Genomic DNA, 24,125 nt, shown 5'->3' on the forward strand with positions numbered 1-24,125 from the left:
TTTTAAGTCAGTATCATGACTTTTGGTTGTGACGTGATTTTTGAATGATTGGGGTTGGCAATAATACCTTTAATTGTTTTTAACTTTACTAATCAAAACCTGGGATCTCACAATCCTGTTTTTCCATTTGCTGTTGTAATGTAAAACTGTTTTTATAACTTAGAATATCCTAGCAAATAATTCTTTAGAAATACTTTTTGTCTTAATGGCTACAATGTTCTAATTTGCAGCACTTTTCCAATATGGTTGATTTATTCTCACTAGTGTTTTACTTCGATAACTGGTCCTCTAATTTCTGCTTAATACTGGCTTTGCATATAAGGGAAAAGTCCTAATGAATTTGCTGTTTGATAATGTCAGTGAGGAGGCCAATAATCTAATAGTAATGAATTGTGTGTGTGTGTGTGTGTGTTTACTATAGCTTTATTCCATCTCTTAGTCATCCCTAATTAGATTTGAGTATGTAGAATATTTGGGGTTAATTGAATATTTTCTTTAATAAAAATGAGATTTACACGTGGAGAAAGAAATGTACTTTGAGCTTAGAGGCAAGCTAATAGTCTTCTAGACTTTGTATGAAAAAAATCATAGTAAATCCATAAGTAATTTAAAAAATCATTAATTCTGGTAAATAAAATCTTATTGAGTTTTTATTATTTTATTTATAACTGAAGCAGTTGTTACGTTTTTGTTTTTTAAATGCTGTTATGTCTTAGCTGACATAGAATATCTGTTGGAATCGTTGGTTAATAAGGAACAGTTATTTTAATTATTTAACACTTACATCACCACCTTAACATTTGTGATTTCATTATGAGATAGCTGCAGACTAGCTTTACAATTAGTAAAAACAAATCTTGTAAAAGAATAATATCTTAGATAATCTCAGTTGATCAGTGCATGGAAGATCCAATCCACAAAATGAATTCCCCATTTCTAGGCAGAAGCAGGGTAGTGCTCCTATCGGTAATTCTCTGTAGCTCCCCATAAATGGAGCTCTGCTGAACTCAGAGGACAGGGAGGGAAGCAAATCTCTTGGATTTTGGCATGGATATCTTGGTTGGAGGTAATACAGTTTAGCTGTCCGTTGGGACAGGCTCTGCAAGAAAATTTTCCTAAAAATCCATGAGTGCTTCCAAACTCTACAGCCCCCCAAAACCATCCCAGGTAAGGCAATAGTTAGAGTAAAACTTAATCACCTCTTCTTCATCTCAGGCTTCTTCCTACAGTTTTTCTTTCACACGAGGGGGTGATCTGAGCCATAATAAGCAGTTTATTCACATAGACTTTTCAATACAGGTGAAACATTTAGAATAAAATTAGTGTCTGCTAACTATATGAATGCCACGTCAAAGTACACATTTCAGAGTGAACCTAGCTTTTATTTCATACAGTCTGAAAAATATGGGGAACATTTTGAGGATCCAGGTAAAGGCCACATTTTGTTCGACCTGGAATAAGTAGGTACATTGAGATTTGACTCTTAAATTCACCTAAAATTTATTTTCAGGACAATACAAAAGATCAAGTTTAGTTGACAAACACTGATAACAAGGAAACAGCATTTATATTTCATAGGGATGGAAAATATTGCTATGAGAATGCTGAGAAGGCAAGAATGTGGTAAGGAAATAAGATAAATGATAGCAGGTCTGAAGAATGTTATCTTTGCTTTATATAAACCTTCCAGGGAATTGACAATAGAATGGAAAAGATTAATGAAATCTTCCAAAGTTTTTATGAGACTTATACAGATCAGAAGCCTTTGTCTCTGAGGAGTGAAGAGTTGATTATGTGGACAAAATGGAGTTACATTAGTAGATGAAGAGGATACAGAACTTCTGATTTCCTGGTTAATGGTGGGATACATTTTGGTTTCAAAATAAATTAATGAAGGGGCTGAACTCTAAAGGAAGATGGGTTCCTTGGTAAAATTCTGTAACAACATTAAGGCAATATTAGCCCTAATATTGGAAAGCACTCTTGATTATATAATTCAAAGAGATGAACTACACACCAACACTAGATGAGGCACTGATTCCTCATAATTGTGATGGGACCCCTGTTTCAGCATTTACAGTAAATACCTCTTCTTAGAGCAGTCCCAGCAAGTATTAAAGAACTTAAACACAATCTTCTGTACTGATATTATGGTGGCTGTCTTGGAATGCACCATACCAGTAATCTTTAATGAGGTACAGGAGTTTCAAAATCTTTGTTTTTAGGGTTACTTTGGAACAAATTGAAAATTATCATTCTGGATACAAACTGCCATTAGTTAGTGTTAGATAGTCCTCCAACTATTGGACACAAATATGAGATACTGTATGTTTTGGAGCAGTGTTGTAATCCTGAGTTTTGAGTATTTGAAAGCAGTTATTCACCACTGAATCTAAAAACCAAAGTTTCTCATCACTATTGTTAGTCATCCTCCCCCCAGGCTTGCCTGGGTTTCATAAGATACACCCTGTACATGCTAGATTCTCCATGGGTGAGAAATGAATTCAGACTGTTCAGCTTTGAATATAGATTTTCATTATTATAGAATAGTTTCAGATTTAGAATTAGTAGATTTAGGAAACTTCAGCCAGGGCGGAAAGTCACTGGTGATGTGGCGACTGCTTTGAAGTTGTTTGGTTGTCCACCTGTCTGCCTGCTGCCTCCACATCAGTTCCTTCAGTGGTCCCTGGAGTTTTCAGCTGTGCAAATAGCACATGTGGGAAGGCATCGACACACCCAGAGGAATACCAGATGGCAATGATAACTGATTTTGCTAACTGCCAGTATAAGTAGGCAGAGATGCTGAAGATGGAGGACTGAGAGGATTTAGGGGTCTGACAAACTGTGGTGACTCCTATAGATTATTGATCCTTTGCTTTCATTTAACCAGAGGATTCAAAAATGATGTGATTGCAGGAAGATTCCAGATCTCAATGCTGTTGGCTGTTACCTGGAAGTAACTCCTACTAATAAGGATGCTTGTTTCTTTGCTCCTGCTGGAGAGGTGGGGATCAGGAAATGGATTTGGATTAATCCCAGCTCCACTGATCATGTTCATACAATTAACTGGGAACACTGGAGAGCCCAGGACTCTGTAAAGCATGCTCTTTGTAGCAATTTTTCTCTTCATAAAGATTTGAGAAGCCCATCTGTGAGGAATTAGATTGAGCCTCCATAGAACTATTTGAACTTCTGGATCCCAATTCTCTCTATTCCCCAGTAGGATGCATAATTCCCATTGAAGTAAATGTTTGTTACTCATACCATGTGGAGTAGAAGGGGTAGAAATCAGGCACCCAAGAGTGTGTAAAGTGTAGAGACTCCTGTTAGCACGAGGTGAGGAATGAGAAATCTTAATGTGAGATGGAGAGAGGAAGGGGTATTCCTGTGTGTATTTAATATGGTGTGATGGGAGAGAGGGTAAAGCGGGATTTCTTAGTGGTGGAGGGAGAGTAAGGAAGAGATTCCTTAAATAGGAAAAGGAGGAAAGCCATTTCTCTGTTCACATCTCCTTCACATGATCTTCCAAGAACACCCCCCATTGGGAAATAATGGAGTGGTGAGTCCTGCAATCATGAGTTCAGCAGGGGAACTAGGACTGTTCATGTGAATGGAATGGGAAAAAAAGGAAAAACATAATAGACACAATATCTGTCATATACATAGAGATGGAACAGATTTAGGAGTTCCCAGCCAGCCTGACCCCTGGAAGTCAATGGAGGTGTGTTCCCTACAATATGATTTTCACTGCTTGAAATTGTTGGGTTTAAATTGTCCCTATCTGATGGGGTTTACACCATTTCCTTTGGAAGCCTGTTCCGCTTAAATACATCTTTTCAGGAAGTTTCTCAACCTGAAATCTTTCTTAATTTAATTTCTTTACTCCTATTTTCACCTTCATGCAGTGAATCTAAATAATTTCTCCTCTCTCTTCCTTCTTAAACCCTTCTAATTCTTGTAGACTGTTACTGTGTCCTAAGAAAGAGCCCCCTTTCCAGTGAAGGAAGTCCATGCCAGAAACCTACATATGGAGTTTTCTAAAACCCTTTTTCTAATTTTCTCATCATGGTTTTATCTAGTGGGATTTTTACTGTCAGTCACTTTAGTGGTACAAAAAATTTAAGTGATGGGTGTGTTTTTAAACTGAAGAAATATAGCTTTTTTTTTTTTAAATAAACATCAGGCTGTGGATTTCCTCAATCCACTGGTCTAGATGCCTCTCTTATTGCGTGTTGTGGCAGGAGAGGAGGATTACATTACCGAGGCTGTCAGAAGGGACAAGCATTCTGCCATACATTATCATTATCACTAGCTTCTTGGGTGAAAGAAAATGCAGTAAATCCTCTCATATACAAAGCAATAAAGACCACTGGCTTTTACAGTCATGACTGCCAGTGCTATTAAGAGAAAATGACAGCCATGTGACACACTTAGATGCTGCTTCTATCTTTTCTGACATTGTGCACATAAAGGTGGCGGTGACATGACATTAGATCACATGACTGTTTAGATTTAATTCTAGCTTTCATTGTTGCATTTCTTAGGAAGCACTGAAGAAGGAAACTTGTTTTTTTCTCAGCTTTTTTTCTCTAAATACCAAAAACAATATTATTCTAATTTTAGTTTATAACGAATTATCATATTCATTTGGGGGTTTTGGTTTGCTTTCCAGTGATTCACGTGGATAAGGTGAATAACCATGCAAGGAGAGAATTCCTAAAGTCTGTACTTGAAGAATCAGAGTTGAATACTGGCAGGTAAGTATTGGTGGTGAAACACACCAGACGAAGTCTTTGTAAATACATGCATACAGTCTGTGACATGGCATACCTTGTAACAATTTCTTGTTGAAGAAATATCTATGAGAAGTTGTTAGAACTTAGCACCAACTCAGGATAGCTTAAGATTGATTTAACTTCCCATGTTATATATTATAACTGCATATTATAGTTGACTGCAGTATAAAGCAGAGCTGGGGCTCTACTATAGTATTTTACATTTTATGGCATGTGATATGCCTTCCAGTGACATGAACTGCATGTGTCACACTGGCTTGTCAGCCACCTAAACTTTGATGTGGTGACATGCCTGTCCCTCACTGAGTGGTTTTTCATGTGCCTTGAAACGATGCAACCCTCTCTCACTGTTCGTAAAAACAATTTCCATTGTGTCACATTTTGTTCAGCACACAATGTTCTGGGAAAGTTAAGTAAATGAATATTATCAATGTTATATCTGTGACAGATTTAAAAGTGCATTTATGAATTAAGATAATATATTCATTGCTTGCTGATCTCCAAGTATTCTAGGGAGTGTAGGAAATCCACAGGATGTCCTTGAGTCCTGTATTTAGTCTAAAGCTGTGTATAAGTTTATGTAGCAGACTGCTGTTAGCTACATAAATGACAAAGTTTGAGCGTAAATTAATTGTACCAGCGCTAACTGTAATTTACTATGTTTGTTCAGGTCCAAACTTCTTTGGATGATAGCATACATATTATTTGTTTTTACTAAAAACAAACAAAAAACTCAACAATACTTATACTGTTTTCTTTCGGAGGCCAGCCATCACAAATTTAGAGGACCTATTGATGTGAAGATCCATGCCATTTACAGGATAGTGGAATACTTGCTAATTGTGTTTGGGGTCATTTAATTATTTACACATTCACAAATACCCAGTGACATGTAAGGGCAGAGTTTAGTAATAAGATAGCTGTCTCTCTTCCTTCCATTTAACTTTAAAATTGAATTCCATCCCTTGGCCAGAAGACAATTTTTAATTAAATCAGACAGAAAGCAGATCCCATAAGAGCATGGTACTATCACATCAAAAGCACTTTGACCTTCCAAAATACAAATAATTTTTCATTTCAACAAATAAGCAGAGGACTTCAGTTTTATCATGTAAATTAGCAAGTTGGAGAACACAGTATACCAGAGAATCCTACAGCACTGAAAAGTCTTTTTTTTTTTTTTTTTTTAACCAAGGGTACATTCAGTGAGGTAAATAACTATTTCATGTAGGCCAAATACAATAATTATGTTCATTTCAGACATTTGCCAAGCAGTATCTGAGCAATCTTGCAGAACAGCTCATAGCCACTATGAATAACGAAAGGAAGTAGAAATAGCAATGGCATTCTCACCATAACAAAAAACCCTTCTTTTTGTGCTCGCTTTCACTTACATTTATTTTGTGTTGGTGGGACATTTATCATAGTTTGGGAGCCCTGGACTATGGAGATATATGAATTCTGCACTGACTCAACATGAGGACAAGAGGCTTGCTACTAGTCTAGTCTCCTGTCCTGTTCCAACAATGGGACCGCTAGGAGAGGAAACCCATGGCATGATCCTCCCCAAATGCCATTGGTTTTGGACCTTGCTCATTTTAAAACTGGCTTAGCTGCTTCCTCAACATGTTTGCTATCACAGGGCCTTATGTAATAACATCTGGGCTTTTTTAGCTAAAACAGGAACTAAAGTAATGCTTTAAAATTCAGGAAATCAAATGATTATGGATATAAATATTAGTCAAAATTGGATGCACAATTTGGTCAGGGCAAACATTTTGGAGTTATTATAAATCCAGTTCTATGATGGGAGTACAGATTCTGGTTTTGGTGGGGAGAGATCACCTTGTGCAGCTTTTCAAATCTTACCCTATCACATGCAACAGTGATGAAGTGACATTGTAAGGACACTTAAATACTACGGTGATGGGGTGCTATATTAGAACCTCCATAAATATATGGCCAAGATGGTAGATACATCCAGTTTTGCTCTTCTGGGAGAAAAATCACAGTAATGAAAGCCCTTTGAGAGATGGAAAGAAATTCAGAAATCCTTAGGTCTTCATGAGAAGATGCACACACATTCCTGGTAAAGATATGCTTACATGTTAAATTAGTCTGATAAATAGCATATCTCCACTCTCATCCATTATCATTTTCTTAAAGAACAGTGTGTCTTCCTTTTAAAACTTTCCCTTTATTATTTTAGTAGTTTAGATTTAACACAGTACTGTACTGTGGGTTGGTTTGTTTGTTTAGTCTCTGCTGCTGCCTGATTGTGTACTTCTGGTTCCAAGTATGTGGTTGACCAGTCAGTTTGTAACTCTGTTGTTCGTAACTCAGGTTCTACGGTATTGGAAGCCAAATGCTGTTGCCATTGGTGTTTGATCTTCTGGATCACTTTAAAAGTTAAAGTACTCTCTAAAGTCACATCTACGATATAAATACAGGGATTAAATCCCATTAACATTGATATTTTCATAGATTTTAATATAACATATTTGGTAATAAGCTGCAAAGCCAAACTTTTGTGATGTGACCAAATCTTATAATCATGGCAATGATTACAGTGCTACTGAAAATAATAAATTTCACATTGTATCTTCATGTTCCTTTGCCAGTCTATATTTACAGGTAAACAAATGCAATTTAAAATGGCAGTTCATATATTCAAAAGTGGATTTTTCTGGCTGTTCATTAGAAAATAATGTTTTCAAATTAACTCAAGTGTTCTCCATTTTTCCTAATGTTCCACTTCTTCATGTAGAAAACTTCGTTCTTGAGGTTCATTTTGGTTCTATACTTAAATAAATGGTTTTATTGTCAGAAACTGCAGTGATGTTTGGCATTCAGCGTATGCCAGTTGATACTTACCAACCAATAAGAAAATATGCAGGTAAATAGAATGCTTTACTGTATTTAACATATGAGCAATAGGTAATCTGAGGACATGGGGCCATTCCTGGAATCGCATTTAGGTTAGCAATTGTGGAGTACCACACAATTTTCCTTCTTATGAGGCTCCACTATCTTCAGAAAACTCTTCATTTTTTATCAGGAAAAGACTTCGTCATTACACCATAGAACTCAGTCAGAAGACTCAAGTCTCCTGCATTTTCCCCATTTCCCCCAAAGGTAGCCAGCCAGTCAGGCAGCGGCATAGACAGCTGCAGTGGCACAGGAGCCAGCAAATAGAGCTGTGAACAGGGGAGTTTCAGTGGGAGTTTGCGGGGAAGACTAAGAGAGCTAGGCAGAGGAATAGACAGGCTAGTGAAGGGAGTGAGTGGTGGTCTGCTGGTGTTCTGGTGCCTGTTGGGGGTTTGTTTTGCTGTGGGTGGTAGTGGTTTGGTTTGTGGGAAGGCTATGACCGATACAGAGGCAGCAGTGGAAGACACAATGAAGATGACTGGATGTGGAAGCTGCGGTATGTACATGATTTTGGAGGGGGGACCTGATAAGAGTTTTGTCTGCATGAAGTGCCGCCTGATAGAGCTGATGGAAGAAAAGATCTGAGGATTGGAGATTCAGGTGGAAACTCTGGTTGAGTTTAGAAGGGAGTTCAAGCAGATGATGGAGCAAAGACATGAGGAGGCTGAAGGACCAAAGAATTCTAAGGGGAGACTGCTGGGTGAGGAAAGTGGACAGTGGAAGCATGTGACTAAGAACCAGGCATAGGAAAAGACGGGCTAGTGAAAGAGAAATAGAGCTCAGGAACAGGTTTGTGGAGTTGGAAAATGAAGAAGGGGCACCGCAGGTGGTCACTGAAGGTGAGAGGGCAAGGAAGAAAAGAAGAGCAGCTATTCCTACAGGAAGTGGGGAAGAGTCAATGGAGATGATAACACCAAATATGAGCCCCAACAGGATACGGGATGGGTTGCGGAGGATTAAAAGGGACAATAGAAATAGAAAGGACTTGCAGCCAGAGGGAACAGGGAATAGACCGGAGAATCGGAACATCACCAGGAAAAGGCAGGTCTACGTGATTGGGGACTCCTTACTGAGAAGAATAGACAGGCCTGTAACTAGAACTGATCCAGAGAACAGAAGGGTGTGCTGTCTGCCGGGTGCTAAGATACAGGATGTGGACCTGAGGCTGAAAAGGATCCTAATGGGAGCGGGAAAGAATCCACTGATTGTCCTTCATGTGGGAACAAATGATACAGCTAGATTCTCACTGGAATGTATCAAGGGAGACTATGCCAGGCTGGGGAAGATGCTTAAGGTAATCGAGGCTCAGGTGATCTTCAGTGGGATTCTGCCTGTTTCTAGAGAAGGACAACAAAGGTGTGATAAGATTATGGCGATCTCTTGATCACCCAGGCAGTGGTGCTATAAGGAGGGCTTTGGGATGTATGACCACTGGGAAGCATTCATGGATAGAGGACTGTTCTCTCAGGATGGACTTCACCTGAGTAAGGAGGGAAATAGACTTCTAGGGTGGAGGCTGGCACAACTGATTAAGAGAGCTTTAAACTAGGAATTTGGGGGAGATGGTTGAGAGATGTCCAGGTAATCTCCACACCGGAATTTAACATTGAGAGGGAAGAAAACGAAGTAAGAAAGGATACAGCCGTGGGTATGAGAATGGACATAAGGAGGAAAGGTAGTGTAGATACCAGTCTAATAGGTGATACTGGTGGTAGAATGTTTGTGCCTAAAGTCACAGGTAAAGAATGTCAGTGAAGCCAAACGGCAAAAATTAAAGATGTTTGTACACTAAGGGGAGGAGCCTAGGTAACAAAATGGAGGAACTAGAGCTACTGGTGCAGGAAGTTAAACCAGATATTATAGGGATAACAGAAACATGGTGGAATAGTAGTCATGACTAGAGTACAGGTATTGAAGGCAATGTGCTGTTTAGGAAAGACAGAAATAAAGACAAAGGTGGTGGAGAAGCACTGTATATCAATGATGAGGTAGATTGTAAAGAAATAAGAAGTGATGGAATGGATAAGACAGAGTCGGTCTGGGCAGAAATCACATTGGGAAAGAAAGCTACTAGAGCCTCCCCTGAGATAGTGCTTGGGGTGTGCTACAGACCACCAGGATCCGATTTGGATATGGATAGAGACCTCTTTAATGTTTTTAATGAAGTAAACACTAATGGGAATTGTGTGATCATGGGAGATTTTAACTTCCCAGATATAGACTGGAGGACAAGTGCTAGTAATAATAATAGGGCTCAGATTTTCCTGGATGTGATAGCTGATGGATTCCTTCACCAAGTAGTTGACGAACCAACAACAGGGGATGCCATTTTAGATTTGGTTTGGTGAGTAGTGAGGACCTCATAGAAGAAATGGTTGTAGGGGACAACCTTGGTTCGAGCGATCATGAGCTAATTTAGTTCAAACTAGATGGAAGGATAAACAAAAAGAGATCTGGGACTAGGGTTTTGATTTCAAAAGAGCTAACTTTAAAGAATTAAGGAAATTAGTTAGGGAAGTGGATTGGACTGAAGAACTTATGGATCTAAAGGCGGAGGAGGCCTGGAATTATTTCAAGTCAAAGTTGCAGAAACTATCAGAAGCCTGCATTCCAAGAAAGGGGAAAAAATTCATAGGCGGGAGTTGTAGACCAAGGTGGATGAGCAAGCATCTCAGAGCGGTGATTAAGAAAAAGCAGAAAGCCTACAAGGAGTGGAATATGGGAGGGATCAGCAAGGAAAGTTACCTTATTGAAGTCAGAACATGTAGGGATAAAGTGAGAAAGGCCAAAAGCCATGTAGAGTTGGACCTTGCAAAGGGAATTAAACCTAATAGTAAAAGGTTCTATAGCCATATAAATAAGAAAACAAAGAAAGAAGAAGTGGGACTGCTAAACACTGAGGATGGAGTGGAGGTTAAGGATAATCTAGACATAGCCCAATATCTAAACAAATACTTTGCCTCAGTCTTTAATGAGGCTAATGAGGAGCTTAAGGATAATGGTAGGATGACAAATGGGAATGTGGATATGGAGGTAGATATTACCACATCTGAGGTAGAAGCCAAACTCGAACAGTTTAATGGGATTAAATCAGGGGGCCCAGATAATCTTCATCCAAGAATATTAAAGGAACTGGTACATGAAATTTCAAGCCCATTAGCAAGATTTTTTAGTGAATCAGTAAACTCAGGGGTTGTACCGTACGACTGGAGAATTGCTAACATAGTTCCTATTTTTAAGAAAGGGGGAAAAAAAGTGATCCGAGTAACTATAGGCCTGTTAGTTTGACATCGGTAATATGCAAGGTCTTCGAAAATATTTTGAAGGAGAAAGTAGTTAAGGACATTGAGGTCAATGGTAATTGGGACAAATACAACAAGGTTTTACAAAAGGTAGATCATGCCAAACCTAATCTCCTTCTTTGAGAAGGTAACAGATTTTTTAAACAAAGGAAACACAGTGGATCTAATTTACCTCAATTTCAGTAAGGCATTTGATACGGTTCCGCATGGGGAATTATTAGCTAAATTGGAAAGGATGGGGATCAATATGAAAATTGAAAGATAGATAAGGAACTAGTTAAAGGGAAGACTACAACAGGTCATACTGAAAGGTGAACTGTCAGGCTGGAAGGAGGGTACTGGTGGAGTTCCTCAGGGATCGTTTTGGACCAATCTTATTTAATCTTTTTATTACTGACCTTGGCACAAAAAGTGGGAATGTGCTAATAAAGTTTGCAGATGACACAAAGCTGGGAGGTATTGCTAATACAGAGAAGAACTGAGATATCATACAGGAAGATCTGGATGACCTTGTAAACTGGAATAATAGTAATAGGATGAAATTTAATAGTGAAAAGCACAAGGTCATGGATTTAGGGATTAATAACAAGAATTTTGGTTATAAATTGGGGACACATCAGTTGGAAGTAACAGAGGAGGAGAAGGACCTCGGAGTATTGGTTGATCACAGGATGACTATGAGCCGCCAATGTGATATGGCCGTTAAAAAAGCTAATGCGGTCTTGGGATGCATCAGGCGAGGTATTTCCAGTAAAAATAAGGAGGTGTTAGTACCGTTATACAAAGCACTGGTGAGACCTCATCTGGAATATTGTGTGCAGTTCTGGTCTCCCATGTTTAAGAAGGATGAATTCAAACTTGAACAGGTACAGAGAAGGGCTACTAGGATGATCTGAGGAATGAAAAACCTGTCTTTATGAAAGGAGACTCAAAGAGCTTGGCTTGTTTAGCCTAACCAAAAGAAGGCTGAGGGGGGATATGATTGCTCTTTATAAATATATCAGAGGGATAAATATCAGGGAGGCAGAGGAATTATTTAAGCTTAGTACCAATGTGGACACAAGAACAAATGGATATAAACTGGACAGTAGGAAGTTTAGACTTGAAATTAGACAAAGGTTTCTAACCATTAGAGGAGTGAAGTTCTGGAACAGCCTTCCAAAGGGAGTAGTGGGGGCAAAAGACGTATCTGGCTTCAAGACTAAGCTTGGTAAGTTTATGGAGGGGATGGTATGATAGGATAGCCTAATTTTGGCAATTAATTCATCTTTGATTATTAGCAGGTAAGTATGCCCAATGGCCTGTGATGGGATGTTAGATGGGATGGGATCTGAGTTACTACAGAGAATTCTTTCTTGGGTGCTGGCTGGTGAGTCTTGCCCACATGCTCAGGGTTTAACTGATCGCCATAGTTGGGGTCAGGAAGGAATTTTCCTCCAGGGCAGATTGGCAGATGTGTTCTGCTCGATAACGATTCAGAGCTGACCGACGCATTTCATTTTCATTGTCTTACTCAGATGCCACCAACAGAAGGTTGATGTTCTTTTTTGGTGGTTCAGGTTCTGTAGTTTCCACATTAAAGTGTTGCTTTTTTAAGACTTCTGAAAGCATACTCTGCACCTCCTCCCTCTCAGATTTTGGAAGGCACTTCAGATTCTTACATCTTGGGTCCAGTGCTATAGCTATCTTTAGAAATTTCACATTGGTATCTTCTTTGTGTTTTGTCAAATTTGCAGTGAAAGTGTTCTTAAAACGAACAACATGTGGTGGGTCATCATCCGAGACTACTATAACATGAAATATATGGCAGAATGTGGGTAAAACAGTAGGAGACACACTATTCTCCCCCAAGGAGTTCAGTCATAAATTTAATTAACGCATTACTTTTTTAACAAGCTTCATCAGCATGGAAGCATGTCCTCTGGAATGATGGCCAAATCATGAAGAGGCATATGAATCTTTAGTGTATCTGGCATGTAAATATCTTGCAACGCCAGCTACAACAGTGCCATTCGAATACCTGTTCTCACTTTCTGGTGACATTGTAATTAAGAAGTGTGCAGCATTATCTCCCTTAAATGTAAACAAACTTGTTTGTCTTAGCAATTGGCTGAAGAAGTAGGAGGACTGAGTGGACTTGTAGGCTCTAAAGTTTTACATGGTTTTGTTTTTGAGTGCAGTTCTGTAACCAGTAAACTACATTTGTAAGTTGCACTTTTATGATAAAGAGATTGCACTTACAGCACTTGTCTGAGGTGAATTGAAAAATACTATTTCTTTTGTTTATCATTTTACAGTGCAAATGTTTGTAATAAAAAATAATACGAAATGAGCACTGTACACTTTGTATTCTGTGTTGTAATTGAAATCCACCTCTGCCATGAAGTCTTCAAATCACTCAACAGTGGTTAAGTAGCTGACACCCATTGATCACAGTCCATTACACTTACAATAATTGTCTCATTGTTACCTTTTTCTCTTCCCACTACCCTCACACCCTAAAAACCCTTGTCTGTAAGTTGTCTCTACCTGTTGTCTCTTGTCTTGTATGCAGAATGTAAGCTCTTTGGGGCAAGAACTATCTTTTTCTCATAGGTGTGTATAGTGCTTAGCACTGTGGAGTTGGGTCTTGGAACAATAATTAATAATAATAATGTATTAATTTCCTCTTGCTGCCAATGGTAGTCCTGTATATGGAGTACTCCTTGTTTAAAGAAATTCTGTTTAAAATTCCTTTATCCTCTGTTCCCTTGGAATTTTTACAAAATATTTCTCAGTGATACCTTTGATAAGGTGGCAAAGTCTTTGCCTACCCTGTTAGGAGGTAGTGGACCCTGCCTGGAAATGCCGACTGGTTGCTGCTAACTCATTGGTAGTACTGCAGATTAGCCTACTAAACCACAGAAAGGGAATGTAGGGAGTGGTTCTCTGAGCAAGGGAACTAGAGTCTGTGAGAGAGAACCTAGAGCAGTGGTTCTCAAACTTTTGTACTGGTGACCCTTTCACTTAGCAAGCCTCTGAGTGTGACCACCACCACCCCTTATAAATTAAAATCACTTTTTTATATATATTTAACACCATTATAAATGCTGGAGGCAAAGCAGGGTTTGGGTTGGAAGCTGACAGCTCATGACTCCCATTTAATAACCTCGCGACCTCCTGTTTTAGAATTCCTGATCTAGAGGGAAACACTAGGAACACCCTCACATGGATAAGAAATCTTACCGCTATATTGTGTTTTTGCTATTTTAACTGCCAATAAAAAAGAACCCTATAAAGATTGAGTTTGGCCACTGTGTATTCTGTGCCACAGTGAGGTAAGGACTGTGCTGGTTCACAATTCCCTCCTCTATCTTTACCATCCCAATCACATAACTGATTTCTCAAAGTTTTTGAGTAACCATAGTTGCTGAATCACTTCAGCTGCATTCTGTGCTTTTAAGAATAAGTGCACAGTATTCCAAACAGCCTTTGTCTTTTAGAGAGTTTAAATAGTTTTCTTTGACATTCATTTGATACTTCTCTTTTGCATCCAAGAATTATTCCAATTTTTCCTTTTTGTTTTTTTTATTTATTTGCTCCTGTTGCTTAGTGCTATGCCAAAGATTTTAGAGTTGTATCCATCATAATCTGCCAGATCTTCTGCCTTCTTAATGTAGTTTCTGAGGTATTTTTCTTTTTTGTCCCCCCTTTTTTTCTTATGTTTGTTGTTAGCTAAAAACAGGCGTTTAAGTACATGAACTAAATATTTATTAGTTATAGCAGCTGAACACAAAAATACAACACTATAAAAGCATGTTGCAGTTGGTTGCTAATACTGTTAAGGGCTTTTAGGAGGATTTGTTTATTTTTTGTTTAAGGTATCATCTCTAATGGGCCTGGATTTTGTGTAAGTTGATTTTCTCATTTTGGATCATGGTTATTGAACAAAATTTTACGTGGTAAAGTTTACAAGGATTCATGGTTTAAACAGCGTTGCCAAGATGTATCAAAAGAGAAGTTAGCTCTGAATTCCTGTCATTTGGTCAGTCCCAGTGTTTTTGGCTGCTGCACAAGCCACTAATTGAAGTCAGCTCCAACAGAACACTACAATTATATGTTTAGAAGGAAAGTAATACTTGGCTGCAGTGACTGAAATTTAAGTTTGCAGAAGATATGCAAATATTTTGTATAGCTGTTGGGCTTAGACATTAGGGATGGGCAAGTATTCCCTTATTTGGATTAGATAATTGTGTTCAGAGGTCTTACCAAATACACTATATTTAGATTTTTTTTAAAACTTACAGTGGGTACACAGTAATGGGGATAAAATATTAACTATATTTGGCAGGGGAATGAGGGCAGCAGCATGAGAGCAGAGGAAAAAAAAAAGGGAAATTAAGATTTTTTTCTTTTGTGGATGTTGATAATGGGACATGGCAAAAAGACAGGGATGGGGAGGTAGGGCCAGGACCGGCTCTAGGCACCAGCAAACCAAGCACATGCTTGGGGCGGAACAATTCCAGGGGCGGTACTCCGGCCACCACCACCACCACCCCCCTTTTTTTTTTTTTACTTCGGCAGTTGCGCTCTTGGAGGGGGAGGTTTGCTTGGGACAGCGAAAAACCTAGAGCTGGCCCTGGGTAGGGCACAGCAAAAGGAAACAGAATGGGAAAAAGGTTTGGCAGGTATGTATCAGGCATTCAGTGCATGCAGTTGCAACAGCGTGAGAACAGGTAAAGAGAAGATCAGAACTTATTTTTTTTCTATATAAATTGTACTAAGTGTCTTAGTACCCTTATGAAATTATCATAGCATTATTGATTATGACAAGAATCACTCTTTACTGACCATGGTAACTAACGAAGGACTCAATGCCTTCAATTAATGAATGCCGGAAATCCATATGGAGATGCACTTACTGTGTATTTATACATGACTGCTGGATTTAGTTATTACCCAGCTTTGAACACCAAATATATAACACTCCATTACAGAGATGTTATTCTGGGGCAGCAGGCTTTGGATTCTAACTTTTGTTGTTGTTTTGGAACAAGAAATAGTGGTGTTTTTCTTAGCTAGAATATTCTCTTCTTGTAACTATTACAGATGAAATTCCCAAATATCTTACAGCTGAATATTTTGCAGTTGATTTACTGCTTCACTGAATATGGCTAGTGTTTCTGCTATCTGGCCGATTTATTATTTGGTTTGCCCAGCCCCTATATCTCTACCATCTATTTATCATGATTCAGTATAATGCCAAGAGAATGAGTGACCTTTGCATTTTGTTATGTGGCTAAAGTTTATTATGTGGTATAACACTGAAGTAAAGCAGCAGATCTTCTGCTTGATGGCTTTCTGTAGTACAGAAAGATTTAACCAGCAAAATTCTGATGATATTTAATGAATCATTTTCAGCCTGAAGGATACATATGCCAGCTAAGATTAAAAACATAACATGGAAATTGATTATTCCAGGTTCCCCCTCCACCTGAAGACAAAGTTTATTTGCAATTTCAAACAAATTGCAAATAAAGGTCATCACAGTAAAAAGCACAATAGTGCTTTACATTTTCAAAGCATTATACATACATGAGTGCTCATAAAAAGCACAGAGAGTTATATGGGAATAATCACTTCTGTACCTCAATTTCCTAATTTATAAAATGGTGAAGTGATTGAACAATATGAGCTAAGAATGTACAAGTTCCTGGCTCTGAGAGCTATGTTCAATCCTGTAGACAGTTATGCTTCTCTTAATATATTACCATGTGAACAACAATTGGGTGTCACCTTATGAAAACAGGGGATCTTAACTTGGGGTCACAAATGACCAGTCCTTCCCATATTGCTAATTGAAGAAAGAGAGGCATATCTCAGCCAGCTGGGAAGGCAGTGGAGGTGTACCTGAATGATGTGCTATGACAAATTGAGTCCTGCTATGGAAAGTGTTGAGAAGCACTAATCAAAATCAGTAGCTTTCAACCTTTCCAGACTACTGTACCCCTTTCAGGAGTCTGCTTTATCTTGGATATCTCAAGTTTCACCTCACTTAAAAACTACTTGCTTACAAAATGAGACATAAAAATACAAATACAAAAGCACACTATTACTGAAAAATTGCTGACTTTCTCATTTTTACCATATGCTTATAAAATAAATGAATTGGAATATAAATATTATACTTCCATTTCAGTCTATAATATATAGAGCAATATAACCAAGTCGTATGAAATTTTAGTTTGTATTGAGTTTGCTAATGCTTTTTATGTAACCTGTTGTAAAACTAGGCAAATATCTAGATGAGTTGATGTACCCTTGGAATACCCCTGGAGTATGTGTACCCCTGGTTGAGAACCACTGATCGAGTTGTTTTATATACTAAATTGGGAATTTCTAGATATGCTCTGCCTTTATATTTGTTTGTTGTTTCGTCTGGATTTAGTCCCCAAGTGATTGGGTGTTATGGATCATTTCAAGAGTGAGAATTTGTTTTTTTTCTCAGCATACGATTTACCGTGGTTAGTGACCCTCCAGAAGATGAACAAGATCTTGAGTGTGAAGACATTGGCTTTGCTTACGTCAGTCTAACGGAGATATTTCAGAAAGAAAAAGACATAATTGAGCAAGATATTGATGGTAAGTTTAGCAGAGTTCTTAGTTTTAACTTTTGACATCCATTCATTTCAAAATTTTACTAGAGTTTTTCTTCTCTGCTCTGAGAGGTTTCATACTTAATTATTTAATTATTGTTATAATATTGAACCATAAGTATCACTTTAATAAATTGTCACAGTTCATCTGCACATAGAACTTATTCCTGAAAATAAATAGTATTGCCTAAAACTTAAAGAACTTAATATAATTAGGATTATATTCTAACTAAGAGTTGCACAGTCCCTGGTAGGGAAAAAATCTGAACAGTATTACTAGTAAAGTATTAGATTAATCAGTTTACAAAATCTGAGATGATTAGGCCTAATTACTCACTAGTATATTTTTATCCTTTGTAGAAGCAGAGTATTTCTTTAAATGCTAGTAAAGCCTCTGAACTTATTAATTTTATATTCAACATTTTTGTCAATAATATCCTACTACAAATAGCTATCTATCCATTGTAGGCAATTATAGCATTTCTGTGGTGTCAAAGGGCCAAATTTTGGTGGTTCTTTGATTGATTGCTCATGTCTATTCCAAAATAGGCATGCGTGCTCTCCACGTGCACTGGTGTCGGAAGTTTTTCCCTAGCAGTACCCGTAGGAGAGTGCCCCAGCGACCCCTGGGGTGGCACCTCCATGGCACGGTATAAGGGGTGCCACACGCTCCCCCCCACCCTCCGTTCCTCCATCACCTTAGAGCACAGGCCCTGGTGCCCTCATCCGTCAAGGTGCACTTGGTGGCCATATCGGCCTTCCACTCAGTGGTGCAGGGGCACACAGTATTCTCCCATACCAGGACTGGCCGATTCCTTAAGGGATTGGATTCTCTCTTCCATACGTTAGACCCCCCTGTCCCACAGGGGGACCTGAACTTGGCACTTGCCCGGCTGATGGCACCCCGTTGACTAAGCGGGTCTTGGAACTCAGAGCCCTGACCTCTGGGCCCCAGTACATGGTGTTCCACAAAGATAAGGTCCAGCTTTGCCCACATCCTTTGTTCCTCCCGAAGGTGGTCTCCACCTACCACATGGGTCAGAACATTTTCCTGATGGTCCTATGCCCCTATTTTAAAATGTGTTAGCTAAATGTTAAATGTCAAGTTTTTAAACACCATTTAAGCACCCAATGTAGACAAAGATGTCAATGTTTTAAAAATGTGTTATAACATAGACAATTCACACTTCATCTGCTTGTGTACTAATGCATAGATAACAAAGGTCTGATTCTGCTGCTACTGAAGTTGATGGCAACACACTCATTGACTTCAGCAAGAGCAGGATCAAACCCTAAATGTATATGTGTTCTCGTGTGATATTTATTTACTATGAAAAATGAACAATTTGGGAAGGTATATAATAAATTCTGCTTTCTTAGCTTGAAAATTAAACCTTGCACCAATCATTATTGAGGTGGAATTTAAAGTATTTCTCCATCTTAGTGTTGGAAGGACTCAATCCTGTAAGGTGCCGAACACCATCTCCTCCCCCTCACTTCAGTTGGGTGGATAGTACTCAGCATCTTGCAGGATTGAGCACTAGAACTGACAGCTATTTTTTTAACCTTGTATGAGTGCCTTTTAATCTTCCCAAAAGCTAAAGTGAAATTATTGTAACACAAAAACTAAATTAAATTGCTAATATTGTTGTCTGATGTTTTCTTTCTAGTTTTCGATTCACAAGATGATAGTGCAGTAATTGGAAAGCTCAAAGTAACAGTGGAGGCCCTCCATGCTCTGCGCTCAGTCTATGAGGAACACAAAGATGACTAGGAGGCATGAAAGAAAAGTGTGCCTACAGATGCTGCTTCTCCCAGTGTAAATACATTCTTGATAGCTCTTCGAAGATGAGATTTTTGTAATTACTACAGTATATTTAATGTATAATTTATATGAAAAGGATGCTTGATTTATAGTTGTAAAGTTTTGTATACTTTTCAGTCTGTTTGTTTTTATATTTCCCCCTAAGGCTAAGACTCCCTCCACAATGGACAACGTCTTGTAAATAATTAATACCTACATGATTGAATGATGTGCTTTATTTGCATTTTCAACATTTTTTCTTACATAAAACAGTAATAAAAATGCAAGTTGAATTTTTAATTTTTAATAAAAAAGCTTACGCCTTAGAAAACTGATTAAAAATACTTTTATGTTATCCCTAATCACCCCACTAAATGCAATGCCTGTGATTAGCCTCATTAAGAATTTTATACTGTGAAGATTTTATTAGAAGCAATATATGAAAATTACTTGGATTAATGTGTTAATCTGCCTCTTTAAAATGCTAATATCCATTTTATGCACATTAAATCTCAGTATGCGTTTTCTTTGATGCGTGCAGTTTCTATCAATTAAATATAAAGAATGAGGCTAGTCGCAGAGACTTATTAAATTATTGCAAGCTTTTTTTAAAATAACTTTTGCCTTTCTACTAACATTATAAGTAGTTGTTTATGATTACCATGATTTGAAGGAGGGGGAGGGTGACTCAATTTTCATATACAGTAAAAGAGATTTACAGTTTCAACCAACAGCTATCAAAGCACAGAAAGAAAATATAAAAGAATCAATCAGATTCTGTTCTGCTTAGTTTGAGCTGTAGGGACAGGCAAGTGTTTTTTGATCACTTTTAAAACTTACATCAAACACATACAATGATCCTTGTATCTGGATAACCGGTGGCTAGAAAGGAGCTTGGAAAGTTAATTTTCTAGCTTTTAACCAATCTCAATGAAAGATTTAATTGATATTTTTAATGGAGCTGTGAATCAATGCAGCAAAAGGATTGTCTCTGGAGAACTAGGATATAATGCATTTCATTTTTTAATTTACTTTGTCATTTTCTTCAAAGGATTTTATAGGCTGTGGGTTTTCACTGTTTGCAAACAGGCTATGTTTCTTCATAAGCATATGTAAAGTATTCAGAGAGATAAGTAATTTATTAAAATCTACCTAATTTGCCGTGATATATTAAATCTCTGCTTCAGTGATCACAGACCATTTCATTTAGAGAATTAGGCATTCGCTCTTTGTGTGATTAAACCTCTGGAAAATGAGTTCTTTGCTCCTATTTGTGAACATTCAAAGCCTGCTAATGGCAAGAAGATGGAATAGATTATGAGACAATTCATTACAGTTCAACAGCAAAAAAAAAAGCAGCTATAATGCAAAAAAGCAAGTTTGAATATCTGCATACAGTTTGAACCATCTGTGCTCTAATCGTGTTGTTAATGCCTCTTCGTCTTTAGGAGGCTTTGAAATGACATCCATACAATATTAATTTGTTGATGTACATTATGAGGCCAATGGAATATATTTTGACCACAGATATCTCTAAATTCTACATGAACTGATGAATGCCTCCATTTTAGGGCCTACCATCTACAGGAGCAGTATTGCTCTCATCCAGACTTTGTAAATCCTCATAATTCAATCCTCTGGAACATTCTGGAGACCGCAGGCATTTACATTCCTAAACTCCTCCATTCCTTGTAAACAGCCATATGTATGTTTGTCACTTGGGCTGGCTCTTAGCTCATTATTTTGGACACTATTTCTAGCTTTCTTTGGCACTGTGTATCTGTATTGTCATTAAGACTGTTGTTATGTATTTTGGTAATTTAAAACAGCTAGATTCAACACTGAGATTAACCAAGTGGCTTTTCAGAAATGTAGTTGTGGTATTCTACCAGGAGGTTCATATTATTATTCCGATACTTGCAACCCATACTAAATATCTTCCACATAAACAAAGAAGTGAGTTGTATTGATTTTTTGTGATTGTTTACTGAGTTACAGTACTATTACTAATGCTTATTTTCCTCTGAAGTAAACCATGTGGTAAAATTAGAAAATCAACCATATTCATCTTACATGTTCATCAGCCATGTTCATGTTACATTTACAGTAACACCCTTAACATTTAATCTTCACCATCTGAAGTTGGAAACTGAGGCTAAGCTATCAAATTCATTACACATCGATCTCTATGGTAAATTACTGCAGTATATTCTGGTTGATATTTGGTTACATCATGGTAACTATTCTCAGTGACTCCAACATTAACATGTATAATATGTTTCAGGTTCTTAACCATATTTCATTGTAAAGTTGACTATTTTCTAGTTTCTGATTTTTAAAAAAAAATTATTGCAATTTCTTTTCCTATTGTTACTAATAAGACATGTTATTTAGTGTGGATTTTCCCAGCAAATGAACTGGACCATATTACATCTCGTGTAATATTTTTTTCCCCTGCAGTAAGTAGTTTGTATTTCCAGCCTGCTCTTAATCCAGGGTCCAAATTGTAACTAGTGCAGGAAAAGTAACACAAAAGAGGTACATATAGAAACTGCAATGGTATCATTAATATATGCATAGACTCTAGCTGTGAGCAGCCTGAAAAAAGTCCCCTTCTGCAAACGGTTCCATCTATTGCAACTACTTTTGTCTAGACTAAAACAAAACTGTGTTTTTAATGTACTGGTAAACACATTTTAAGTAAGTGCTACTTTAAAAAACATGTTAAACTCTCTACTAGGTGCTAACACATTTTTAACAGTACTTAATTTAAACATATTAGCTAATATATTAAAAAAAAAAAACACACACACACTTTTCCTAGTCTAGACAAGGCCTTAGAAAAGGAGTAAATTGTTTAGGGATGTGTAAAGAGAGGTCATGGATAAGTTGGGTTGGGCATGTACAGTCAAACCATACTCGCGTACCTCTTTTGCTGTGCCACATTATACCCCTCTGCTTTACTTGTTATGGCCTGCATGGCAAGCTCCTTGTAACTACAGTGAAACCAGGATTGCAGAAGGTTTCCTTTGCTGTGCACTAAAACAACTGCGCTGCTGTTCCTGCAGGCTTTCTGGTGTTTGTGTCGGTATGCACAGGTAAGCCAAAGTTAGGCCCAAAGTGTTACAATTTTTCTCTACCATTCCCTCTCATATAAATTGTCGGGTAACTCAGGAATAGAACACTTAGGGACAAAATACCCCATGCATCTAGACAGTAATCATGTTAATTCAGTTAGTCAGTTATGCTATACGAAGAATCACCACTTATTTTATTGTGCATTTATACTATTATATATGACTCATGAAATTATATCTGTGTTGAGAAGAGTTTGAGGTTTTCTAAACTTGACTTCAATAGCACTTTTACAACTAAATACAATATTATTAATATAAATATTTTTGGTTATAAAACATGATTTTGTTTTCAGTGTACAACAGCCCATTTGCATAATACCACAAAAACACAACGGATAACTAGGCCAAATAACAGCTATTGCATTAACTTTTCTCAGTTTGAATTAGAACTGATCATTGTGTAAAAATTCAAATCCTCCTATAATTGTGCCACATATATTAATATGTTTGAAGGCAAGAAAAACTTTATTTTTTGTATATAGTTGGGTATTAAGGAGTATGACATTTCAAACCAGTTTTTTGAGTGTTCCACAAAGGGACAAATATTTACATTTAGTTTTACTTTATGAATTGGTCATTCAAACTTTAGGCATTAATAATTAGAACTAAGCCCCAATCCTGCAGCTGTGCATGGATGGACTGCATTACCTAAGCAGAATCTCACTGAATCTCTACAGATGTCTCTGTATCATTACTGCAGAATAGGAACCACAGTCAATTCAAAGACTTGTATTTTTTTTTTAAAGTTTACTTTTGACAAGGTATGCTAAAGGTATTGCACTGCTTTTGTTCATTTATTTTTGATATTGCTGATTAACTCATGAAATAATTATACATGCATTTTTGAAAGCAGGTAAGATAAATGTTTGACTTCAACCGAGTTATTACTCAAAGGAAGAATTTGGCCTTCTATGTTGTATCCTTTAATACTGAGTAATTTTACCTATTTATAGGTTGAGAAAGTAGTAGTAAACTAAAGATACTCTTAAAAGAGAGAGAATAAAGAATGAACTGAAAATGGCATGTCTTTTTTAACAAATAAGTGAACTTTATTAATTAGAAATTAGTGTAATTCATTGAGGGCATGATCCTACGAGAGGCTGAGGAATGTGATCCATATAAGTGATTCAGATAAAGTCAATGGGACTACTCACATATTTAGTTAACTATATGCTTAAGGACAAATCTTAGACTCTTCGGAGTCTATAAGAAATTTGCCACTGACTGAAATGGAATAAGAATTTAACCCAACGGTCTTTCCTAAATCAGCATCAAAGTGCTCAGCACCTAGCAGGATGAAGTAGTAACGTAATGTCAATGGGTTTTAGTTACAAAACATCTGTTTCTAAATTATTAGCACCCAGTTTGGAACATTTTGTCTGCGGAGGTAAAGAGGTGGCTTAAGAACTCTGAAAACTGGGATAATGGAAATGCTTACAGGCTCTTAATTGAAGTAGCTCTACCATGTTATGGCATAATACTATGTTAATGTACAGTTAACAGTTAATTTAACATTGATTCAG

At 37.5% G+C, this 24,125-nt stretch overlaps 1 protein-coding gene across 2 annotated transcripts in view; it reads left to right on the plus strand.

The window, feature by feature from the left end:
• Positions 1–21,403, plus strand: part of RPGRIP1L (RPGRIP1 like) — a 128,784-nt gene extending 107,381 nt beyond the window's left edge. Inside the window, exons 25-27 of one of the 2 annotated variants that reach the window (XM_039502930.1) lie at positions 4,673–4,757; positions 17,514–17,647; positions 19,332–21,403. In XM_039502930.1, coding sequence (XP_039358864.1) covers positions 4,673–4,757; positions 17,514–17,647; positions 19,332–19,435 — 323 coding nt within the window. In that variant the 3' untranslated portion in view covers positions 19,436–21,403. The remainder of the gene's footprint in view (positions 1–4,672; positions 4,758–17,513; positions 17,648–19,331) is intronic. The other variant, XM_039502931.1, reaches the window with a different exon arrangement.
• Positions 21,404–24,125: the final 2,722 nt, after the last annotated feature.

This window comes from Mauremys reevesii, linkage group 16, assembly GCF_016161935.1.
Source record: "Mauremys reevesii isolate NIE-2019 linkage group 16, ASM1616193v1, whole genome shotgun sequence".
Taxonomy (NCBI): domain Eukaryota; kingdom Metazoa; phylum Chordata; order Testudines; family Geoemydidae; genus Mauremys; species Mauremys reevesii.